At 34.2% G+C, this 26,650-nt stretch overlaps 1 protein-coding gene and 1 pseudogene across 1 annotated transcript; one reads left to right on the top strand and one right to left on the bottom strand.

Moving 5' to 3' along the window:
- Window positions 1-39: 39 nt before the first annotated feature.
- Window positions 40-15,587, top strand: LOC138330680 (uncharacterized; annotated as a pseudogene).
- Window positions 15,588-18,867: 3,280 nt separating this feature from the next.
- LOC138330679 (uncharacterized) lies at window positions 18,868-22,015 on the bottom strand. The gene is made up of 5 exons (XM_069278223.1): window positions 20,228-22,015; window positions 19,988-20,064; window positions 19,582-19,803; window positions 19,216-19,338; window positions 18,868-18,997 (listed from the first exon to the last, which is right to left on the bottom strand). The coding sequence occupies exons 1-3, from the start codon at window positions 22,013-22,015 to the stop codon at window positions 19,584-19,586; spliced, it is 2,085 nt and encodes a 694-aa protein (XP_069134324.1). The 3' UTR covers window positions 18,868-18,997; window positions 19,216-19,338; window positions 19,582-19,583.
- Window positions 22,016-26,650: the final 4,635 nt, after the last annotated feature.

The following is a 26,650-nucleotide window of genomic DNA, read 5'->3' as shown; positions in this document are numbered from 1 at the left end:
TAATTGTCTCTAATGTCATTTTAGAGTATTCGTCTCTGTATGCCTTATGCTACAAGTGGTAAGTACTGTGTTTTGGGAGACTGTGGTATATTTTGATGTGTTTTACTCCGACAATTGGCAAACCAGTCGTCCATTCCCCTCATGCTCCACGTCTTGCAGGAACGATACGCTATCTACCATTTTGTAGACTTTGGTTGTCTCGGTTGAAGATGTAACACAAAGCCTTCCTTCAGGGGCGTATGCTCAACTCAAAATCACAAGTTAGACCAAGGCATGAAAATAATGCCAGTAACGTTCGGATCACTTCTTAAAGAGACTGTGTGATTTTTTTAATTTTTAAAATGGGAATGTAAAACGAGATCAATAATTTTGTAGAGTCGCAGAAGTTATTAACTATACGTTTACTAGCACACTTATCATCACCTTCAGAACTGTTTAATTAGAATAAATAAAATGTTAATTTTCATAACGCGGGTCGTTTTATGTTTCCCGCCGTCGTCCTAAATGCCGCGCGGTAGTTGACTATCACTGCGCCAGACGGCAAAACGGCGAAATGCATCTCCACTTTTATCATACATTAGACAGGAAATCTTGCATATGTTTGGTGTTGTAACCTCATCTTAAGCCATCGATATATATTTTCTTTTGTTATTAATGTTTTTAAGAAACCTTTAAATTTTGCTCCGGAAAGGTAGGATCACTTCTTAAAGAGACTGTGTGATTTTTTTAATTTCATGGGGTATGACAGTTAACAAAAATTGCAAAAAAATCTATTAAAGATACTGACATCAATGCTTATAATTAATTTTTACTTGATTTGAGTGAATATTTTGAAAATTGATCTTAAATTTGTAATTCATATCTTCAGTACTGAAACAAATATAACTCAATGAATTTGTCAATAATTACAAGATCTTGTAGTTTCTGCTACTGCTTAGCGCTCAGCATACAGGGAGTGGGACGACTGGTTCGCCCGTTGTCAGTATAATGTGACCGGGTGGGGTGTGTTGCTTGGTGTTTTCGGCGGCATGCTTCAGTGATATAGCACTATAAAAAGGGCAACAGTTCCACTATACAAGAAGACACAACATGAATATACCGCAGTCTCCCAAAACACGCACCTCGCAAAACATACACGCAACATACCGCATTCATGGGAGGCCGTCCTTACATGACCATAGCTGTTAATAGGACGTTAATAAATCAAATAAACAAACAAACAAACAAGATCTTGTTTGACGTGATCAAGTCAGACTTTCACTTTTAATATCGTTGATATTTTTCATTACAATTATTTAGTTAAACCCTTAAATTATATATGTTATAGAAATGCAGTATATTAAAATGATCGTCGAGCTCTTTGGTGCAATTAATCAATAATAAATTTAAGTAGCTTTTAGTTTCATGAATTTGATATAAAAATAAAGATATGATCGCGCTCTGGATACTTTATTTATGTTACAGGAAGTACAGGCAACAGCTCAAGATATTTAGTTTTAAAACGAGATACTTTTTGCAAGTAAAAAAAAAATAGGTAGATTTTTGTTTGGGGCACAGATCACAGTATAATGCACATAATCTATCATAGAAACAAATAAATTGTTTGGAATAAATATGTTCTTATATTAATAAATAACCCTTTAAACATAATTAAAAGTAACCAATCATTAAAACATTTACAAAACTATATCTTAAGATCATAAAAACTCTGTAATTCATATTTAACTAGAAAAAATACACAGCTGGAAATGCTTAAAATCAATATTATGCTTTAATATAGACTGTAAGCACTTATTTGTAAACTAGGTACCTGTCCAACGGGATGATCAGTCTGAATCCATCATTTATGCTATTCTTTCTAAATTACTGCAAGTACAAAAGGCAGACTCTCATTTACACGCTCACTATGGAATAGAGCACTGATTGCGCATGCACCAAAGTCGAAACATTATTTTATATGTAATTTTGTGTTAAATAGACACATATAAGCACGATTAAACATCAGTTATTGTTCAAATGATGAGTATCCTTTATGCTCTGTCGATGGTGAAGCATTTTTAAGTATTAAGGAGATTTGAATGAATATTCTTGTTTTTACATACAATTTGACTGTTTAGTAAATCCCATATAACGGAGTTATTCCTCGGATTATTTTATTTCTTCCTTATTTCATACATGTATTCTTTAAAATCTTGACCTAGTTGTTCCAATTAGGATAACAAAGTTATAACAACTACATGGAAGAGGACATCTCTCAAGCTTAGACCAAAGGGAAGTAAGTCTGATAGATCGAAACAGATAAAACAATTGATTCGAAAATTATAATCTAGCTGGGCATGTTTTTATATTCACAGTTAGATTTGATTGTAATAGCCATAATGGTAAATAACTAGATTTGGAAACCAGGTCAAATTTAATGCTTATGACTTTAATTTTATCCTGTCTCTAATTACATGTCGTCTTTGTTTTATTATGCAATGATAAGAATTCCAAGGATTTTTTTCACAGCATATTGTCACGTAGCCCAAATTAGCAGTTTAAATCCTAATGCCAATAAAACTTATTTTGATTGTAGAAGTTTGATTATTTTTGTCATCACACCTGTAATTGGGTTTGATGTCTCCTACTATAAGCAGCAATGTCTACACTGAGGTTTCTATACAATAATTAGTTTAAAAGTTTGCCCATAGACTCAAGTTAAAAAAAATGTTTGGACTGCTTTTCAGTCATAAAGGTCAAATGGCAATATCACAACAAGATTGTCAAGGTGCAATCAAACTCAAACCTCATACAGATCGTGATGATCGTTCTTAAGGTAGAACAACTGATTGTTTCGTACTACTTTTCAAGTCCAAAAGGCAAAGGTTTTACTGTTACAAGAATAATGTTACCAGGCTATAGATTTGACCAAAAAAATCTTTTATCAAGCTTGAATTTCCAGTCTTGCACCTTGATTTACAAGTGTGCTTAAAATTCGTGGACCGTCCTTGTGGAAATCAGATTGCTGTAAAGTGGTTGAAGTAATGTAATTATTGTAGCTTCAGTTTCCAGGCTTGATCAACATTCCGTCGGTTGTGTGTCTTTGATTAAAGAATCGGTCGGTCACGCTGATTTGGGGAATAACAGATTTGACGTCATAAGTACAACTATACACAAAAGGGGGTGATGTACGACTACGTGAATTTTACAAATATTTGTACAGTTATGATGACGATATGATTATATGAATAATGTATAATATATTCTTAATATTTTGACACGTGTGTTAATCTATGCACAATAGTATGGTGGCATATTTCTGCCATCGTGTTATATTAGGTCGAGTTATGTAACGTAACTTTGCCGAGATAGTTATGTCGACCTGTCGAGTTATATCATGACTTGTTGAGATATTTATGTCGGCAAGCCGACTTACATCACGGAAAGTCGACTTATATCCTGGAAAATTGACTTACCTTATTACGACGAGATCCAGTATAGTCAGTCGCGATAGTGTAACTCGACTTTCCAATATGATTATGTGGATTTGTCGTGTTAAAACTCATCTTACCGACATAAATATCTCAACAAGTCATGTTATAACTCGACTGGTCAACATAACTTTATCAAAAAGTCATGTTATAGCTCGACTTGCCGACATAACTATCTGGTCAAAGTTGAGTTACCCTAAGTCGACCTAAACTAACTCGATGGCAGAAATATGCTACTAATCAACAAAGCGTGACAGGTTACTAAACTATGGTGGCTGATTACGGCCATCTCGTGTTGTTGTGTTGTCGCCTTGTCGTGTTGTCGCCTTGTCGAGTTGTCGCGGTCTCAAACTGCGACAACCCGAGATTTAACAGTTAAAATGTCGACTTGTCGCGTTTTCGAACCGCGACAAGTCGACAACACGACAAGACGACAAGTCGACAACACGACAAGTCGACATTTCAAACACGCTAATTAGCGCGTACAGAATCTCGTGTTGTCGCGGTAAAATGTCGACTTGTCGTGTTGTCGAGTTGTCGACTTGTCGTGTTGTCGAGTTGTCGACTTGTCGCCTTCCTGTTACACATGCGCAAACAATGGATAACACTCGCCATATTGGATTGCTAATGAAAATAATTGTGTGCATGTGGTTGTAGCTAGATGAAGATATTTGATAGCAATTTCTTTACCGAGAGTTGTCAAAGTATTTTTTCTCTGAACTATGAATTTCAAAAATTTGTTTATTATATGATAATCGTGTAATAATGGTCTGGTCGTGCCGTCTGATTAGTAAGCAGTAATCGTCATCTGTTAATTTTAAGGTCACTTGAACCGCTAAGGCCTAATAGTTCATTTTATAAGATGTCACATAAATATACATTTTATGAATTATCTTATAAACATACGCCTAATGTAAAGCTTATGTGTACTGCAATTTGATTGCATTAGGGATAACATGGCTGCATGAATGGATGATATATATCACCAATTCTAACCTGCCTGCATGTTTGAAATATGTATTTCCCGACTTATTTTTGTGTTTCCTGCTTCCTTTTACTTGTTAATCCTCCCCTTTTTTCAATGATGAAAATGGTTCGCATAATGGTAATTTCTGGGAAACTAATAACCAGGATTGCAGTGTACATATACACTCTTTCATATCGGATACGTTTACGTACATGTATTGCAAGATTATGTTTTTTTTCACAATTTCATTTCGTTTTTTGTCGGTGACCCTACGCTACATTTGTGATAATTGTAGCGTAGTGTAGTGCAATCATCCGTGGGTCACTGAAGATGGTGTCAATCTAGAGTTACACATATCTTAGCAAGTTTACTACTGAGTCTTGTAATTAAAGTCTGTACATTTATATCGGTTATCGGACTATCAGACTTTCCGACTAATGGGCCTTAGGACTAACGGTCGTTCGGACTAACGGACGTTCAGATTAACGGGCCTTCGGACTATTAAGGATAAGGTGGTCACCCAGGCAGGTTACCTATCGACATCACTTTTATTTGTCGTCTATCACCATTAAACAATAACAATTCCATCATCTTCTCAACTGGTCCGAATTCAACTAAGTCTGTTAGGGAACATGTTTAGGATAAGTTGAAGTGTAAAATTCAAGCGGCTGATCTCAACAGGGTAGCAGATCTTCATATATATGTAGATATTTGAAAAAATCTTATAATGTTGCCACGCCTAGGAAAAAAGTTCAATATACGCTATTCGGATAATATATACATGTATGATGTACCTATATCATAGATGTTTTATGACGGCGGAGAACATTTTGTTTTATTAATTACCCGATTTTATGTTTTGATTAATTAAGTTAAATGTATCGTAACTAGGCATGCATGTTTTTCTTCAAGAAACTATTGAAAACCATCAGGTTGTTTTAAGGTGTGATAATCATTCAAATGATCAGAAAACCATGTACGATGCCTTGTAAACATTATTTACAAGTCAGAATTTATGCCTTATGTATGTTAAGATAAATGCATACCTGCAGTAATCACTTTATAATTTCTTATTACTTTATAAAAATGTTAAATGAAATTGTAGACCACATCTTGGCTTCATAGCCTGACCACATACGTACTGTCAAAATCATTTTCAGTTCTTATTCATACTTGTAAATGTAATTTTCGAAAGGTTGATGGTGAATAAAAATATCCAAAAGCTCTTGATTCGTGAGTATGAAAATTACGGCACATATATACAGCTTTTAAGACCAACTACCTTTCCGAAACGAAGAATTCAATTAGCGTTTGCTTCTTAATTGTTTTTATTTTCATGATATGAATTAACAAAATAGCAGCACATCTAAAATTAAAACAAAATCAATTTTTTTCTTATATTGGTGATCCAATACAGACACAGGATTAATTGTCTACATGTAGATGGCGATCCATTATATCTGGACCCACCAGGAGTGTCTATGCCATAGCCCATTTTTGACGTTTTATGTGTTTAATGACTAAAATCGGTAACATCGTTTACTCCTACATGGTGATATATATTTTGGAGAGGGGTCCGGATAGATCCGAGATCAAACTATATTAGTCCTCCTACATGTAGTTTTAGCGGTTAAATTCATATTTTTTAGTAAGTGCTTAACATACTAACGTTTACTAACGTGGGATTGAGCAATAAGTTCCTTTCTAAAATTCATACACAACTATACAAAATGTGGCTGTCCACTAAGGTACGAAATAAAGCGAAATATTATGCATATATTTTTAAGTAAGGATTTGTTTATTCATGTTATTTATGCTTTGCAACTTTATATAAATAGAGGTTGCTCATCTTTTTAAGAAAGTGTGTTCTGACATTTAATGAAATTTGTACCGAATATAAAGTTTAATTTTAGCTACATAATATAAAGGAAAAGGCATCGAATATCTCGATATAACGACGGAGCATAATGGTAATTGTATCGAATATAACACAGGAATTACCGAATATAAAGATAAAGCACTGCAGATATACATGCCATAAGGATGTATATATGTTGTTGTCCCGCCCTGGTAGAATAAATAATAACCCAGACCGTAGCCCGAGGTCATTATTTTAAATTATACCTGGGCGGTATATAACACCATATGAACCGAAACTGAGGTCCTTTTTTTTTTTTACTAGATTTTATTTTCTTTGGCAAGTATCAAACCATTCTCTAATGTCCATGTTACTTACAAGAAAAAACATTGACCATAGGACACCACCCTGAAGAAAATCAATGTTTGCGTAATGTAACTTGAGTTGCTTTTATTGACTTTGCACTCGGACCACATTAAGACAGGTCAATTACACTTGAATGTATCATAATTAGCCAAGCCTCTCTTAACCACAAATTGATCGCTTTGAGAAAGATTATTATATAATTATGATATTCATTTCGTAAAATGAACACATGTTTTGTGTATTAGGAATTTCTAGACCCAGAAATACTAATTGTGTACTTTTCTTTTGCAAGAGTTCCATTATATTAAATGTCCACTGGAAGTATCTATGCTACAGCATTTGATTACTATTGTATGAATTACTGTAGTCAAAATACACAATCAAACATTCGAGGGTTAAATCTTGCTGTATTACAATAAACAAATTTTATAAAAAGAATATTAACATTATGTACGTTGTGATGCATGCAGATGATCAAAATAGATGAACTAATTACCAGAAAGATGGGGCACAACATCTTATCTGTTCTATAACGCTTTGGACTAAATGAAAGTTTTAATGATTTTTTCTTATCGTTTTAAATCAAATTCTTTATTAGATCTTAAATTAAGGTTATTGTTTGATGTACTGCACACATAACCTATTACAGTAATTAGTAATAATAGATAATATATCGTCTTATCATCCGTGTTCTCTTTAATTCTTCAAATTGAATGATAAGTTTTAACCGATTAATAACACAATATTTTGTAAAGGAGATTTTACAATATTAAATTGATATACATGTACATTTGTCCTCTCTGTTACTGTTCATTGTACAAACATTTTTGTTCTGTGTTCTGACAATGTCCTTTGTTTTGTTAATATTCAATTAATTTAATATTATAATTTCCGTTAAGTATAATACATTTTAAAAGAGTTAACAATGGGGAAAAATATATTTTTTAAACAATTTTGAACATCGAATATCTTACAAACACACCAAATATTCACAGGCACTGACTTCAGTGTTCTATATTCTATGGTGGCTGGTTACGGCCATCTCGTGTTGTTGTGTTGTCGCCTTGTCGTGTTGTCGCCTTGTCGAGTTGTCGCGGTCTCAAACTGCGACAACCCGAGATTTAACAGTTAAAATGTCGACTTGTCGCGTTTCCGAACCGCGACAAGTCGACAACACGACAAGTCGACATTTCAAACACGCTAATTAGCGCGTACAGAATCTCGTGTTGTCGCGGTAAAATGTCGACTTGTCGTGTTGTCGAGTTGTCGACTTGTCGTGTTGTCGCCTTGTCGTGTTGTCGCCTTGTCGTGTTGTCGAGTTGTCGACTTGTCGCCTTCCTGTTACACATGCGCAAACAATGGATAACACTCGCCATATTGGATTGCTAATGAAAATAATTGTGTGCATGTGGTTGTAGCTAGATGAAGATATTTGATAGCAATTTCTTTACCGAGAGTTGTCAAAGTATTTTTTTCTCTGAACTATGAATTTCAACAATTTGTTTATTATATGATAATCGTGTAGTAATAGTCTGGTCGTGCCGTCTGATTAGTAAGCAGTAATCGTCATCTGTTAATTTTAAGGTCACTTGAACTGCTAAGGCCTAATAGTTCGAAGGCCCGTTCATCCGAAAATTAGAAAATATTGCAATTTATGTAGTTGTTTTACTTCATGTAAATTGATAGTTTGACATGTTTTTAATAAATTGTGATAAATACACTTTCGGCAATTCTTTAAAATTATTTAGCTGCAAACTTCTATGGACGGCAAGTTGTGATTTCTTCAATGAGCATTGCATGATAAATACATCAAAATTATAAATAAAAAAAAATCATAAAGAGAAAGAAAATATCTTTCATATAAGATGTCACATAAATATACATTTTATGAATTATCTTACAAACATACGCCTAATGTAAAGCTTATGTGTACTGTAATTTGATTGCATTAGAGATAACATGGCTGCATGAATGGATGACATATATCACCCATTCCTACCTGCATACATGTTTGAAATATGTATTTCACGACTTATTTTTGTGTTTTCTTCTTCCTTTTACTTGTTTATTCTCCCTTTTTTCAATGATGAAAATGGTTCGCATCATGGTAATTTCTGGGAAACTAATAACCAGGATTGCAGTGTACATATACACTCTTTCATATCGGATACGTTTACGTACATGTATTGCAAGATTATGTTTTTTTCACAATTTTTAAAATTAGTCACATTTCGTTTTTTGTCGGTGACCCTACGCTACATTTGTGATAAATGTAGCGTAGTGTAGTTCAATAATCCATGGGTCACTGAAGATGATGTTAATCTAGAATTACACATAGAACGAATATACGTACCCGGCCTACTGTACCTTTCGGTCGGGTACGAATTGGTCCCTATGTGTCGTAGTGGAGCACTGCCTCCGAAAATCACTCGGGCACAATTTTCTATACTTTTTTGTAGGTTTCCAATTATTTTAAACATATACATGCATTTATATATTATTTTTGTCCAAAAGAAACATAACGAACATTCTTAATATCTACTTTACCACTCATAAGACGTCAAATTCATATTTTGTAGATTTGCCGTATAGTTTTCCTTCGAAAAGACCATCATATTTATATGTGAAAAAAAAACAATGTCTCGCTGTGAATTTTATATTTCATACGGTTCAGTTTTATTGCCTAGTGGGTAAGTGATGTCAAACAAGTAAGATAAAATGCATACAGACGTTTTAATAATGGTTTACACAATCATTACTTTGCTCCATTAGCAGTAATATGCACCAATTGTATCTCTAAAGACGACACCATTATCGGTCTAAAAGTCTTTTGGGCTACAATATTGCAGCTAAGTTACACATATCTTAGCAAGTTTACTACTGAGTCTTGTAATTAAAGTCTACATTTATATCGGTTATCGGACTATCAGACTTTCCGACTAATGGGCCTTAGGACTAACGGTCGTTCGGACTAACGGACGTTCAGATTAACGGGCCTTCGGACTATTAAGGATAAGGTGGTCACCCAGGCAGGTGACCTATCGACATCACTTTTATTTGTCGTCTATCACCATTAAACATAACAATTCGATCACCTTCTCAACTGGTCCGAATTCAACTAAGCCTGTTAGGAAACATGTTTAGGATAAGTTGAAGTGTAAAAATCAAGCGGCTGATCTCAACAGGGTAGCAGATCTACATATATATGTAGATATTTGAAAAAATCTTATAATGTTGCCACGCCTAGGAAAAAAGTTCAATATACGCTATTCGGATAATATATACATGTATGATGTACCTATATCATAGATGTTTTATGACGGCGGAGAACATTTTGTTTTATTAATTACCCGATTTTATGTTTTGATTAATTAAGTTAAATGTATCGTAACTAGGCATGCATGTTTTTCTTCAAGAAACTATTGAAAACCATCAGGTTGTTTTAAGGTGTGATAATCATTCAAATGATCAGAAAACCATGTACGATGCCTTGTAAACATTATTTACAAGTCAGAATTTATGTCTTATGTATGTTAAGATAAATGCATACCTGCAGTAATCACTTTATAATTTCTTATTACTTTATAAAAATGTTAAATGAAATTGTAGACCACATCTTGGCTTCATAGCCTGACCACATACGTACTGTCAAAATCATTTTCAGTTCTTATTCATACTTGTAAATGTAATTTTCGAAAGGTTGATGGTGAATAAAATATTCAAAAGCTCTTGATTCGTGAGTATGAAAATTACGGCACATATATAAAGCTTTAAAGTCCAACTACCTTTCCGAAACGAAGAATTCAATTAGCGTTTGCTTCTTAATTGTTTTCATTTTCATGATATGAATTAACAAAATAGTAGCACATCTAAAATTAAAACAAAATCTTTTTTTTTCTTATATTGGTGATCCAATACAGACACAGGATTAATTGTCTACATGTAGATGGCGATCCAATAATTTGGACCCACCAGAGTGTCATGCATAGACCATTTTGGACGTTTTATGAGTTTAAATACAAAAAATCGGTAACATCGTAATCTACATGGTGATATATATATTGAGAGGGACGGATAGATCCCAAGACAAACAAAACTTAGTCCACCTACATGTAGTTTTAGCGGTTTAAAATCATATTTCTAGTAAGTCTTCATTCACAAAAACGGTTACTACCGTTGGTAAGAGCAATAATTTTCTTTTCAAAATCCCACACAACTATACAAAGTTCTGTCACTAAGACGAAATCAGCCGAAAAATTATGCATATATTATAAGACGGATTTGATCTTTATTATATAAATGTTTGCACATTATATAAAGAAGGTTGCACATCATCTAAAGAAGTGTGTACAGAATTTAAAGAAATTTGTACCGAATATAAAGTTTAATTTTAGCTACATAATATAAAGGAAAAGGTATCGAATATTTCGATATAACGACGGAGCATAATGGTAACTGTATCGAATATAACACTGGAATTACCGAATATAAAGATAAAAGCACTGCAGATATACATGTATAAGGATGTATATATGTTGTTTTCTTTCATACCTACACGTGTAATACTGGCTGGTCTAGGGCAAACACTCATGTCGCCTGAGGCTGTATTGCATGGCTACCCATGCAATAAAGCCTCGTGACGTCACGGCGTCAACAAAATCTCTATTACTTCGGTAAAATTTTAACTTTTTTTTCCACAAAATTGACTGGTTTTACTATAAAAGATGCAAGCAACGGAATTTGTGTTGAAAATATCACGTAATTTTTCATGTATGGAAATTGACTTCCAGTCGTGGATTTCTTCGAATTTATTTCAAAATGGCGGGATATTATAGTTGTAAAATTGCAGTAAAACGTCGTGGTATGAAAGAAAAATACTCTTTCATAAGTGGATATGAAGGATAGGGATATTCTACCCTCGGGATCACAAAATGTTGCAAAACCCTCGGCAAGCCTCGGGTTTTACTACATTTTGTGACCCTCGGGTAGAATATCCCTATCCTTCATATCCACATATGAAAGAGTCTTATAGTCCTGCCCTGGTAGAATAAATAATAACCCAGACCGTAGCCCGAGGTCATTTTTTAAAATTATACCATGGCGGTATAACACCATAATGAACCGAAACTGTGGTTCTTATTTTTTATACTAGATATTATTTTCTTTGGCAAGTATCAAACCATTCTCTAATGTGCATGTTACTTACAAGAAAAAAGTATCAAACCATTCTCTAATGTGCATGTTACTTACAAGAAAAAACATTGACCATAGGACACCACCCTGAAGAACTCAATGATTGCGTAATGTAACTTGAGTTGCTGTTATTGACTTTGCACTCGGACCATATTAACACAGGTCAATTACACTTGAATGTATCATAATTAGCCAAGTCTCTCTTAACCACAAATTGATCGCTTTGAGAAAGATTGTTATATAATTATGATATTCATTTCGTGAAATGAACACATGTTTTGTGTATTAGGAATTTCTAGACCCAGAAATACTAATTGTGTACTTTTCTTTTGCAAGAGTTCCATTATATTAAATGTCCACTGGAAGTATCTATGCTACAGCATTTGATTACTATTGTATGAATTACTGTAGTCAAAATACACAATCAAACTTTCGAGGGTTAATTAAGGAATGATTTTTATTGTTTGTTGTTTACTGGTGTGTAAACTCCATTTTTTGTACAGATATCAGCGCGCCATGTTGAAATATCTGTACAAAAATGCAGTTTACACACCAGTAAACAACAAACAATAAAAATTCTTCCTTATATTTACATTTTGATTGACCATTTCATTCAAATTAAGTGTTTAAATAAAATAAAACTCTGTTATTTCAATGTTATACGATCGTTGGAACAGCCGGTCAATTGATGGAATCCCGGAACAGCTGGCTTCAATTTGGCGGGAAATGTTGTCAAATTCAGAGAGTACACAAAATATAGTTCCACATTGACTTGATCTTTTTTCATCCCATTTACACAATATTTGTTAATTTTTTATTTGCTGATATATAATTTAAGATTTACATAACATCAACATGCAATCTATTGAAGATGTTTCATACAGAAACAATAGGCCTAACCGGATGCGCATTCACATTACTTGCGGAAGTCAGTATTCCGGTGTGTGTATTCTTGCGCGGCAACCACTGCGTTTACGCGAGTGTAAACGATTTCGCAGTTGGTAAGGTTATATAGCAAAGAGAAAACGGAAATGTAAATATATCTTGCTGTATTACAATAAACAAATTGTAGCGTTTTTTTCCCCCGCCGGTCGTGGACTGGCGCGGACAGCCACTGCAGTGTATATCTGTACCTATCTGCGAGTGGCCCTCGGTATAAGTGCCCTTTGTGGTAGCGCCGGACACCCGCCACAATACCCGAGTTTTATAGAGAAATAGTCGTGGGTCGTCGAGAGAATAAATGATCCAACACAGTCATAAAGTTTCCTGACTTCTGTATTCAATAGCAATCCACTATGGAAACGTATTTGGGCCTTCTTTTGTCGTGATAAATCATAGTCTAAACGACTTTAAAAACGCGACATGACGTGTTCCTTGAGGATTTAGCGACATGTTTTATACGACTTAATCACTAAAACCCACATTTTGGCGATGGTAACAAACACGACATTTAATAGATACACGACGGGTGACTTACTATTACGTCGACATGTACCGATAAAGATATGAAGGCGACTTACCAAAGTCGTCCATTTCACAAGTTATAACATCATGTCGACATGAACAAATCGACTTGCCTTGGAAAAACATGAAGTCGATATCCTGAATATCACCTGATTATACAAGCAATCATCAATAGCCGAAGAATGACAAAGGTGAAAGAAAGATGGGCTTCCAAAGGGTATGTTAAACTTAACCTGTGAATACAGTGTAATAATGTGAATACCATTCAAATTAATGATTAAAATCTGATTACATTCATTGTAATTCTGTTTTTAAATACATTTTGAAATGTGCTTTATATTTGACGGAGAAACAACGTTAAACTAATTAATACAATTATCATTTATCATCACAGGATCAACACAATTTGAAATATTTTGCCCTCTAAATAATCTAGATCTATAACATAATAACCTGAAGGCATGTTTGGCGTTTCATGCTTGTACTGTGAGGTTTTAGCTGTTTATGAAAGTGTTAAACACAATATGTTTGTTTTCCAGTTCCTGATATTGCTGAATTACTTTGTATTATCGGAGACTGTTTTTCCATACCCAGGAGATAATGATAATGATTGATGATCTTCTCAGGTACTACTTTGGACTTTTGTATAATTCACGTGAGATCTGCGGTTTTCTTGTGCTTGATCATGGAGTTGTCATCAGCATGTCAACAGTAAAACGAAAGTTGAGACTTGGATTAAGGAGACATGCATGTGAGAGGCTATTGCAAGAGATAATACAAACAAATATTTACATTGCCACTGCACAGTATCTATATGTTGCTACTACGCCAAAAATGTGTTATTTTCCAATATTAACATTGTCAGTTAGGCTCTGGCGTACTGATACCATAATCAAAGTTCAAGAGGTCACGAAAAGACAGTGTTTAAGTCTGTGTGAGAATTCACTGAAAGATTATTGAAAGATTTTAAAAATTTGTCAGTATGAAAATATATTCTAATTTAAAAATTTCAAATGGATAGAAGTGTTGTATTTATCCATTTATATCCGCTTTATTTCATAACTGCAATTGTTGAGTCGGTTGTCCATGACAACACACCGGAAGAACACTATTTTCCGCCAATTCAAAGGCTGTCCTATCAAATGGTATTTTGCTATATGCAGACGTATAAGTTTTATTTTCATACTTTATTTTTACTTAATTTCTTTTTAAATTGGGAATGACTACTTAAAATGTAAATATAAGCATTGGCTGTCATATTTTTGACATGCATTTGTGTGTAACATACATTGGGTGTTCAAGCATATCTATCATGTTGCGCTGTAATTTAGGCTACAAAGCATTGTGGAATTTACTCCAAGTTGTTTTTGGGATGCGTTCGTTTCCGAATACCGTGAGGACATACTGAAGCATCACTGACGTAAAAGGAGTGCATCTGAGATCAAGACGTTGTTTACGACGGAAATTATACTATAGTAAAGGTCCTTAATTATTATCTCATACATATTGATAGATACGATAAGCTTAAACCGTTTGGTATAGCGATTAATGGAGCTATAGATAGATTTTCACGAAAAATAGCATAAAAGTTGGGCTTTCTTACAACAATCCGAAGTTAATTAGAAATATGTACCTAAAGTTCATCGTCCAGTTGGGAAGGGTTCCGCGCGAGTAAGAGATGCTGGTACTGCGAATGTTTTAGAGGACTTACAGATCAGTTATAGAATGCATGATGCTGATAAGATGGTAGGCAATACGGAGTTCCATTACTTGCAGATCAAGTTGCAATCAACGAATAGAACTTTTATGAGTCACTTTGCGATTTACATTTACTGACTTATATAATTACTCGATAATTAATTTTCGAGACATGAGAGTTAGCGGTATGTTTGATAGAGCAAACCCTCTTCATATTGAATGCATGAGTTTTTGTTTTTTTGTCTTTCATTCAAGAACAATTGGATATATTTATCCTTAATTGGAAGGTACATCGAATTAGAACCCAGCGACACCTTAATATACATCATACCTCATGGAATCCCAGATGTACTATACAAAATATATCAACCTGAAATCTATGAAGCTTATGACCGCTTCCATCCTACTCCACTAAACCTGCCTTTATTATTAGTTTTTTTTTATCTTATACTTCTTAAAATGCATATATTAGGCAGGTTTAGCGGACTACTTTCATCTACTCCCGTGTGCTTTGGAAACCATAGACGCAGTCATCAGGGGTTGTACAGATGATTTTTTTATAAATTATTAAATTGACAGCTGTAATTAGAAGTGACAAATTAAAAACATGGCTTGCAATAGAGGATATTGATGAGCTTTTCTTTGCTTTGATAAATATGTTTAATTATTTATCTCACCAACATCATTAAAATGTCTATGAATAGATAATAATCGCATAATTAAAAAAAGATAATAAGTAAGTTTGTGGTTAAAGCTTAAGACATAGAGATATCTACTGCAATTTATTTATATTATTTTCGCGTACACGTAACTATGGGTAAAGTAATGAGACAAGTTATTTGAACACTAGTATGACATCACGTGTAGAAATTACTATTGAAATGAATATTGTATGGATATACCGGAGTCGCCTCTTGGAAATACATTAAAATTTTACCGATACACGTAAAAAGACTTTATAAAATCGTTCATTCATAATGCTACCGTAAAATCAACGATAATAAATTTTAAAGTCACAATATGTTATTTTTATTAAATTTATGGTCAGTATAAATTATGGACAATGTTGATTAACAAATAGTTTACTCCTTAGTTTTACATTATCTACTGATTTCAATCAATTATTTAAGCATTGAATTGTCTTCCTATAGAATCTATGGTCTATATAGATTCCAGAGCTTTACAGACAGTCTTCATAATGCGCGCTAGCACTTGAATTGGAAGATGGTTTAACACTTTTATTTACATCATTAACTGATTGTGTCTCTACATGAACATTGCTTAAGATGGATCAGGAAACACGTTTATCAACGACGATTTAATCCACAAGATGGAACAGCTATTTTGCCGGTGATCAGTTGATTCAGAAGTTACCATTTCAACATTAGTGACGTCATAAAGGTCTCGTTTTGGGTGTCCGTTATATCCATAGATTTCACTTTGCCTTGGTTAATTGATATAGTAAAAGTGGTAAGTAGATGTAAATATGTCATCCAGGGGTGCCAATCTACGTCACCATTAGGTTGTAGTCAACTACAAATGGCAGCCATACAGTCATTTTAAAATAGTCCCCAAGTAGTACGATTGTTGCGGACGTCGGAAAGTCGGTTTGTTTATGAAGGACACACCAGAGTTTTTTTTTCTCAATTTATTCGATTTTTCTTTAAAATATTTCCGTAAGCATTAAACTATCTTCCTATGGCATCTATGGTTTATATAGACGGTGGTCGTAACCATGTCAACATTAGTGACATCGATTAAGTCTTATTTCTGCATTAATTACAATAGTGACTTATTTCAGAATTCATATAAATCAACAAAATCTCTCAGGCTTCATTCAGACTCACAGACTGCCATTCATTCGCCTCTGTCGTGAGTTGACCTAGGATCACATAATATTAATGTATTTTTTGTATGTACGACGACTGTTTAGTACCTTGCAAACCCACTTGTAGATTACGTCACGGCTATTTTAGTACACTGCGATCGACTAGTAAATTATTTCACGGCTATTGTTTAGTGCATTGTGGCCAACTTATAAATTACGTCACGACTATTGTTTAGTACATTATGTCCCACTTGTAGATTACGTCACAGCTATTGTGAAGTACATTGCGGCCTACTTGTAGAAAACGTCACGACTGTTGTTAAGTACATTGCGGCCCACTTGTAGAAAACGTCACGGCTATTGTTTAGTTCATTGCGCCCCATTTGTAGATTACGTTACGGCTATTGTTTTGAAATGGCGGACGTTGAACGCAAAATTTATTGTTCACTTAGAAGTTAAACTCTCACGTCCACAAAATAATCTATATTGTTTGGTTTAATGTTGAATTTTAAAATAATATTCTGCAATAAATAGCATTCGCTTATAGAAAATTATAGAATTTATTATTAGCCGGAAAAGCGTAGGAAGATATAGTTGTTGTTACTTCAAGGAAATCCGAGGTCCTTTAAAAATCGAGTTTGCTCGACATATTCTTTAAGGGTAGACAAGACGTAAAGGCGCTCAGATATTCTTTAGACTGATTTTACTCTTTTGGTCAATACAAATGTAATAACAATTGCTAAAATGTATCTTTACATGGCGTACATTGAGGAAACCAAGAGGTACATGTATCTTGAGCGTCACTTGAGTAAAACAGTACTATCGAACTTATAACAAACATGTACATGCAACCTGCTGTGCTGCTGAATAAAACATGTTTTTACATTATATTTGATGCAATGAAGAAAAAAGGGAATGTTGACAAATGTTTCCAAGAAACAGCAAAAGTGCCTTTGACCTTGATCTGGTAACCATGAAACTCCAAACTTGTCAAAGATATTTTGATAGTTCATGTATATTCACAGGTTTTGTTACGATCTATGAAAAAAACTAAACTGTGAAATGCTGACAATGTGTGTGTTTTTTTTTTTTTATTTCTAAGAATAGTCACGATGACTCTGACTCAAACCTAATAGCCCTAAAATTCTAACTTGTTATAACGGTGACCTTAACTGAATACTTCTGTCGTTCATGCTATATATATTCTATATATAGCCAATAAACATAGCTCAAGTCATATATAAAAACACGAAAGAACGGCGGACATATAAGACAATTAAACGATAGAATATATCGGATTATCAAAAGTTGAACTTTAAACCAGTGAATATCCATAAAGAAATTTTACCAATTGCTTTTCTATTAAAGCGAATAGTCGGGCAAGTGACTGTAAAATCGGTAAAAATGGTATTAATATATCCGGTATAATTTCTTATGAATTAGAAAAATAAAACTTTCCGTCAAAATCGCTGTACATGCGAAGAAAATAATAATATCTATGGGAATCCTAAAAGTCCTCCCGACCGGCTATGAGTGCAGGTCAATCTTAAGGTTCATCATACCACTTTGAGCTATCATTTTAGGGTGTAGTTTTCTTTCATTTTACTTACTTAAAACTGCGAATTATTGTATATCATTCTGTTCACTATTCACTAGACTAACTGATTATTTATGTTAAAAGTTTACAGAAGCTAGCAAATTACCACTATAACAATTTTAAATAAGATTTTAATATCATTTTTTTCAAAACTTAGAGTTATTTCCCTTGCCCCTTCAAAAACAAAATAAGAATAAGTTAGGATACCTTATTGTTCCTAAAATTACACACCAGGTTTATTTTTACATAAAGATTATGCTTGAAGTCGATAAATGTTTAAAATATACCAGGGTATATTATGGAAAAATGTGGAATACAGCCATATTGGTACTACTTTTCAGTGAAGTATGGAGGCCCATAAGTGATAAAAGTGTTACAGCTGTAATAGCAACAGGAGAAAATGGCTCAAGATACAACCATCAATTTCAATAAATTTTTCACTCACCAAGAATTCTCTGAGCTTGTTTCTGGGATGTTTACACTCTACCACTTTGAGTTATCCAGAAAAAGGTATCTTTGTCTTTATCCTTCTTTGTAAAGTATTGGCACCATGAAACTGCATAAAAAAAAAGAACATTTTAAATTCACTGATAACCGATATTGAATAATCTTTTTAATATAATACTTAGTTATTGTCACATTTTCAATATTTCTGTTCATTAAGTTTATCCTAGCTAGCGCATATTTTTGTCTATGCATACACGTACGTCATTCCCTAAAGTAGATTTGAAGAACTGTGACACAACCAAACTCTGAAATATATTTTTAACTCACCATGTTATCAATGCAGAAATCTGTATTCTCAACAACTTATCAATGCCGAAATCTACTTTTACACTAACTGACTCAATTTCCACCACATATAGCAATGCCCTCAATCCAACACTTCACGGAAATCTGAAAAATAAATAAATACTGAATACTATTTCTGCCATAAAACAATGCTTATTTCAAACTCAATGCTACATTTTACTGGTGATTTTATTTATATGGTGATTACTTACCATTTAACTCCCATTCAAAGATATTTGATATCGAATCCTTTGATTTTTATTATACTTTGATATCTTTTTCGTTTTCCACTTTTTTTTTTGTAGGAGGGGTATCAATAAAACTTCTGATGGTACCGCTATGAATTACCTCTAAACATCAATAAATTTGACGTGTGCCATCTCAAAGTCTTCTACCAAATGGTCAATTTCATAAATGCCGTCCTCATACTCTATTTCATACACTGCACTTCTGGTTCCAGCTACACCTCTCACAAGTGAGAGAACAGTGCCATTGTACCACTCTGGATTGTTTCCCTCAGTGATCCATTGATGTGATATGGTTCTTCCCACAAAACTAGGTCTTTTCTTCCTGAAATAAAGTAAACATGCATAGAATATATTCAGTTTTAATGACTCATCAATATCAAACATCAAACTAAAGTGCAATATCATGACTGGTTTGTTCTAAGTATAATAAATCCTAAGTTTGATTATCATAGCATTACAGTAAATTGTAATATGTCTCATTCACATTATTCATGTGATAACAGTACCTGTTGGGTCTATGTGAGGCTGGCTTGGGCTGTGCTGTTTTGTCTTCGTTCCTTCTCCCCACTCCAATATCTTCAAACTACAGAACACATACAAAACAAATATTTTGTTTAAACAATAGTACAAGTACAGCATCTACATCTGAAACAATTTCAAAATATGAATAACAGAAGTTTAATCACCAGCCAGCTTTGATTCTAATAGCCTTCAATAATAAAAAATTATCTTAACACAATGCATACCCATAAACCTGGTTCCCTAATTCCAGGACTTTTCCCATTCCTTGGTACAGCAATTTCTGGTAACATGGCTTTCTTATAAAAGCTAGAGAGTTTTGGTAACATTCGGAAATTCCACAGGTCCGAGTCTTTGTATATTCTTTCTACATGGATTTCATATGGTTTTTCTGTTCGAACTATAAAGTCAATCCAAGGAAGTTGAGTAACATTAAGTAGTCCCTGACACTGGTAATAATAATCGTGTGTTCTTTTCAAAGAAAGTTTTCCATTCTGTTGTTCCAAACAAAAGTTTTTCATGCATTTTAATTTTGCTGCCTGGGTTAGATTAATTGGTTTACCATGGAGTAAATTTTTTATTTCAATAAGCCCTGTAATGTGATGATTCTCTACTACTTTTCCATCTGGACTACATGCCAGAAACTGATGTTGTGGATCAATGACTAGTCCGCTCTCAACAACTCTGACATTCTTCCCCTCCTTTGCAGCTATATTGGTGTATTCTTGTCTGGTAACACGTTCTAATGCTATACCTTTCCTCATAGCAGCTGTACCTTTAAAAGAGGAGTAGAGTAGAGTTCTTACAATAGGTGCCACTTTAAGTGATGGGTTACGCTTAAATACTGAGGCGAAGTTAGAGGAGGTCAATCTTATTTTTCTCTCTGATTTCCAGACGGCAGATGATGACTGATTACGTGATTCAATTTCGATTTTCTCAATGTCTCCAGTTGACTGGTTAAAGTGAGAGTCCATGAACTCCTGTCCTACTTTCTTTAGGTCAGAGGGAGATATGTCTTCGGTAACATCTGTAGCCTCCTTACCATACTCTAGCCTGGCCTTTTTGGATGATGATGTCTTGGACATGGCCAACTTCCTTTTCCAACGCCTTGCTCTTGCTTCTGGCTTTAACTTTGACTTGACGCTGCTTTGAAGACATCGGTGTCTTTTCTCATATAGGGCTGTAAAGTTGTCACCAGCTCTTGTTTTTGTACATTTTTCCCAGACCTGAGGAGACCAAGTGGGGCCTAAATTATATCTTAAAGCGCCCGCATAGCACCTAGTATGCCAAGATCCCCTGTTGCACAAATTGGTGTTCTTCCCTCCATCAAATTTTGTTCGAATGTGCATCCAGCACTCAGCCAAATTTGTTGTGTTATTTCCAATTAATCTTGCACTCTTGCATGCCACCCTATCAAGAATTAATGCCACGTCTTTCAGAATATCAGACCTTAAGGGATCCATAGTTACGGCTGTATCCAAACGTGATTCTTCCTGTGCCTCAATGGAAGACCCTTCAGACCAAAGTTTGGACTGTAGTTCAAAAACATCATCTGTAGTATTCTCCTCATTTAATGAGTTCACAGATCTGTTGGAGGACAGTGACCTTGCTTTGCAAAAATCTAAACTACATTTGTCATGCTGACCATATATGTGGAAAATACTGTTTCTGATATCATGCTCAAGTAATTTGGCGGCCTTCTTTTTATCTGGTAATGATGATCTCATACGTATCGCGCATCTGATGGAACTGGTTAGCCGAATACGTGTGCTTTTACATAAATTGCCTTTCCCTTTGTAGGATGGATTTTCATCAACAAGAGCTTCCAAGTGTGAACGTATGCACTTGCACACATGATTGGAGCATTCCAATTTCTGTACTTGCTTCCCCCATATTGGTCCATCTTCGCGTATACGGGCAAATACGGATGAATCTCCATCACCAATAATGTTCATATATCTGATTCCAAGCTTGTCAGCGTTGTGAAAACCTTCGAGAATAATGTCTGACTCCATGGCCTGGCTTGACTTTGTCCAGTTTTTAAAACACTTGTGGGGCTTTGGAGTATCAGAGGTACTTGTACTACAAATGTAGCAGTGTTTATTGCGGATGCCAAGGTGTAACACTTTTTTTGTTGCTGCTCCAATAATGACAGCTGCTCCCCCTAGCGCATCATAAGTGTGTTTATGAGAGCGCTTGCTCCAGCCACCATCACAAATAACATCGATGGCAGGAACTCCTACAATCAATACAACAACCTGCATTCAGTTTAATATATCACATATGAATAAGATAAGATTTACAGCTTTTGTTCTTTAACAATTTAATCTATTTTATCATAAGCAAAATCAATATGATAGACTTCAATTTTGTTCATAATTCGACCAGATATATAACAGAATAATGTTTATAATAATTACTCGATAGATCTAATTCTCCACAATAAACTGTGATAACGGCCATTTCATTAAACCTAATGGAGGGCCTTAACACTTTTTTCATCATACATAAATTATGTAGGAATTACTGGCTTCAGCTTTTTCATTGGTTCGTGATAAGCAAGATTTTAATATATCAGTTGGAAATAGTTTTAACCTTACCTTCATGATATTTGCCTTTAGAAATAGCAATTTCCTTTTCTGCCTCAATAGCCTCTCTCAACTCGGCCTCCAACACATCTGCCCACCATGTATTTATATTCTTCTCAATGTTGGAAAAGGTTTTTTCGCTCATGCCTGGTGAGTCAGTGCATGCTAAGAACTCGTTTAAATGAGCCAGGCCATTTCCAGTGACAAGTGAACCCCACACTGCTCTTACATTAATGTCAAAATGCCTACTTTTTTCGCTGCTTTCCAATGTAGAACTAGTTTCAAATTGGAATGATTTCTTACATCCATTACACTGAACATGAAGAATTGACGCTAATCCATACGTCTGGCATTCCGATGCTATTGTGATTGGACTGCCCCCTTTCAATGCAATTTGTCGTGCACCATCACACAAAGCCGAATGTACAGTTATTTCGCTAATTTTATTTTGTAGACATGACAAGTTTATGAAACGATATCCATCACCGGTCTTGTTTGATACTTTTGGCACCTGCCTATTGGTTGTTGTATATTTCACACCATATGCATCACAACTGGTGGCTCTAGTTGAGGCCACACGAAACAATTTGCCAGTCTTGTTTTTTATTGTGTTTCGTGATATCTTTAGTACTATGCGATTAGTGTCTTTACTATCAACTAGAGTGCTTGAATATTTATATTTCCTTCTACCTCCGACATGGTGTTTGTTTCTACGGTAATTTCGGTACCAACCAGAAGCCAAACCAAACCTTTTCTGACGCTTTTTGAAAGTTCCCATGGTGAATTAATTTCGTTTTCTACCTATGTATCATCTTCCGAGGAATTATATCCACTTGTGGGCTGTCGTATTTTTCATATAGTAAACACGTCATTTAGGACAATAACAACAAAAATAAAAAATGATGAAGTTGGCTTTATTGGTTGTTTATATCAAATACATACATGAAAAAAAGCTAAAACTAAAAAAATAATGTTATTGTGAAGTTTGCAAATCGTGTGTCGAATCATGGCTGACAAGCTGGCTGGTGACATTTACAAGGGAAGATGACAACAAATCATAATAAAGATCGTTGACATATGTGTCATTATTAAGTAATTCAACCAATTTACTTACCTTGCCGCTGTGTAAATAACCAAAATCCGTGTTTAATTTGCTATTTTTCGAGCTTCCACTCTGGTTACTTTCACTTTGGCCAAATTACCGTCTGTACTTACAGGAACCGGAAACAGCTGCACAGAAAATAGTCCAACAGTAACACGTTATTAATATAATGATTATTTTACACTAGACATCAGCAGAATGTTATACATATATGTAATAAATGTTTCGAATTAAGCTTTAACATATTGATATTGAAATGACGCATAACTTTGTTTTTTATGTTTTGGCGTAGTAATATTAGCATAGTCCCTAGGAAGACGTCAACAAACTTCTCGTGATGTAGATTTTGTTGGAAGAAATTCTAGACAGATATTGAGCCGATCTCAACATATTGTGGTCTGTGTAATAGATAGAGGTTGGAAATTCCTTAACCAGTGATGGCATGAATGTAAATGTAACGGTTTTATGGTAAAGACAGATTTTATCAGACACATGTGGTTTCCATCATGGCTGCCTCCATGATATGAACATCCCTTGAAATGATTGTGGAATTTCTACTTTCACTGTATCATAATTTGAAATTTTGCCCTTGTATGACCTAAAGAAATTTAAGAGGCATGGGAAAATATTTAGTTTTTAAAATGTTGAAATTCATATTTAGTGTTCTAAGTTTTTTAGTATACTGCTCTGGATTTTTCTATGTTTACATTTTTATGGCAAAAGTACTAAATATGCCAAATCCTTTCCAGTATATAAACAGTGTCAATGTATAGCTTCAGGCATTATTCAACCATGATAACATTCATCTTTTAGATCTCCAGTCTATATAAATGAAATTTTAATAAATATCGCACATCATATTATGGTCCTGCTCAGGTGGTATGATGAACCTTAAAGCATGCGCAACACCCACCACTCTCCGTAGTAAACAAAACATGGCTACCGTAGTTTTGAACCAAAATGTTTCCGCCAAAACAACCAACTGACTCACCTGAAATGCGAAAGGAAAGGCAATGGAGCAGCGACAATCCCAACAACTGACTCGGTAAACATTACAACGCATGGACAGTGTTAATACAACTTGTTAAAGTGAAGAGAACAGTTCAAACGAGCACGCGGCTCCGGACCGCTACTGTACGTACCTAGGCCTACTACCCGGTACTCCCTGCTCAGCTGATAGTGAGTGAGTCTTCGTATTTTGATCATTATGTAAATAGTCCCTAGCAGTATTTTTTTCATAAATGAGTGGTCACATATGGTCACATGTTTCATACCTGTTCCCCAATCGCGTAAAACGTAACCCTGGGGTAAATAGCGGTTCTTTAGTGGGGCCTCTTTAGGGGTAATGAATGCCCTGTATATTTATAAAATGCACCGTTGTAATGCATGTACAGTTAGAATGTAACCGCTTGTGCATTATCAAGCTAAGATTTGTTTCAATTAATCTATAATATTATGCTACCGGTCAATTCATACAGTTCTGATGTATATATTTATAGATTTTTTAATTTGTAAATTTTTGTTCTGTACATGTTCTGGTAGTGTTATACACATACATTGTATATAGGATTTACATCGTAGGTTAATTGGTAAAATTTGTATTGTATATGTTCTGATATACACATAACATATGTACATGTAGGTTTTAGCTTGTTCTTTAGATATATTTGGAGGACACATACAGTATTATTTCTGGTCATAATAATAAATAGTGTTTGTACATGTGTATGTACTGCCAGAAACATATATACATGTATATATATTTCTGGTACTGCAGCCATGTATCATTTATAATTATTCTGAATTTTTGTTGGAACTATAGATAATGATTTTTGTATCTTTTTTGAAACAATATTTTATTCTATCAAATGCATCAGTGACACATTCACAACTTATAAAATGTTTTCTCTAAAATAAAAAAAAAAAACCTGTAGAATGAACCTACATTTATTCATTTAGGCCTATATATATTTGAAATTGATCATTTCAATTTTTGTCACATTCAACAGATATAAAAAATTGTTGGTTCTTTTTTTCAGGCACCATGCATGCATAGTGACATGAATACAGAAAGTTCATCCCTTGGACCTGTATACAAGTGTATGTATACATATACATACAATTAGCATCATATGAAGACTGAAGAATGTTGATTTGAGTGCTCTTGAAAGTAAACTTTTCCAATATGGACCTAGAAGATCATGAACAGAACATTTAAACAGTATTAATTTATTAAATGTTCCTTTCAACTGTAATCATTAAATAAAATTATGATGCAATACTTTTTCATTGTTTAACTTTGTAGAAATATTTGTTTATATATATTAGTCCTCTAGATCCAGTGATTATAATTCTTGCATCCATATGCCTGCCCATTTGTTTGTCAGGGCTTGTGAGATAGCTTTTCAATTACTTTTAAAATATAAGGATTTTTTTTACATATAGCAATATAGATACCATTGTCTTAGGATTTCTAAATTCTACTTTACAAGAGAGTAGACTCAACATATAAATAAAACCATAAAACTAGCAAGTTATCTGAAATGTTAAAAATCTTTTTGTCTGAACCAAATTTCACATTTATTGTCTATGTGTAACTTGTACATAGACCATTTATGTATTAATACTGTAGTAACAGTGATTACAAACACAAAGACTAAAATGTAGTATGTAGTACTATGTACATCTGTCTTTGATTTGAGTTCTAAACAAAAAAGTGGTACCTATTGGGAAGTTGTGACTTGGGCGAAGGGTGAAATACAGAAGAAATAGCTACACATGGAAAAAAGAAAGATATACAGTACCATATGGATTCAAAATTGCTCCAAAATCAATGAGACTAAATAACCAAAAAAAAAAGCCATGTAAACCCCAAATATGCAATGACCAGATCAATGATAAAGCACCCTTCCACTTCCAGTTATCTGTAGCTATTCTATATTTCAACCCCCCACTCAAGT

This window comes from Argopecten irradians, chromosome 9, assembly GCF_041381155.1.
Source record: "Argopecten irradians isolate NY chromosome 9, Ai_NY, whole genome shotgun sequence".
NCBI lineage: Eukaryota > Metazoa > Mollusca > Bivalvia > Pectinida > Pectinidae > Argopecten > Argopecten irradians.
The sequence above is the reverse complement of the archived record's forward strand: the minus strand, read 5'-3'. Positions and strand labels throughout refer to the sequence as shown.

Bases quoted from the DNA above. Each gene is read 5' to 3' on its own strand.
- LOC138330679 (XM_069278223.1), bottom strand. From the start codon at position 22,015: ATGGAGTCAGACATTATTCTCGAAGGTTTTCACAACGCTGACAAGCTT. The intron at 20,065-20,227 runs GTATGCATTGTG...TGTGTTCTGTAG, and splicing joins TTAGGGAACCAGGTTTATGG to TTTGAAGATATTGGAGTGGG. The intron at 19,804-19,987 runs GTACTGTTATCA...ACTTTATTTCAG, and splicing joins GCCTCACATAGACCCAACAG to GAAGAAAAGACCTAGTTTTG.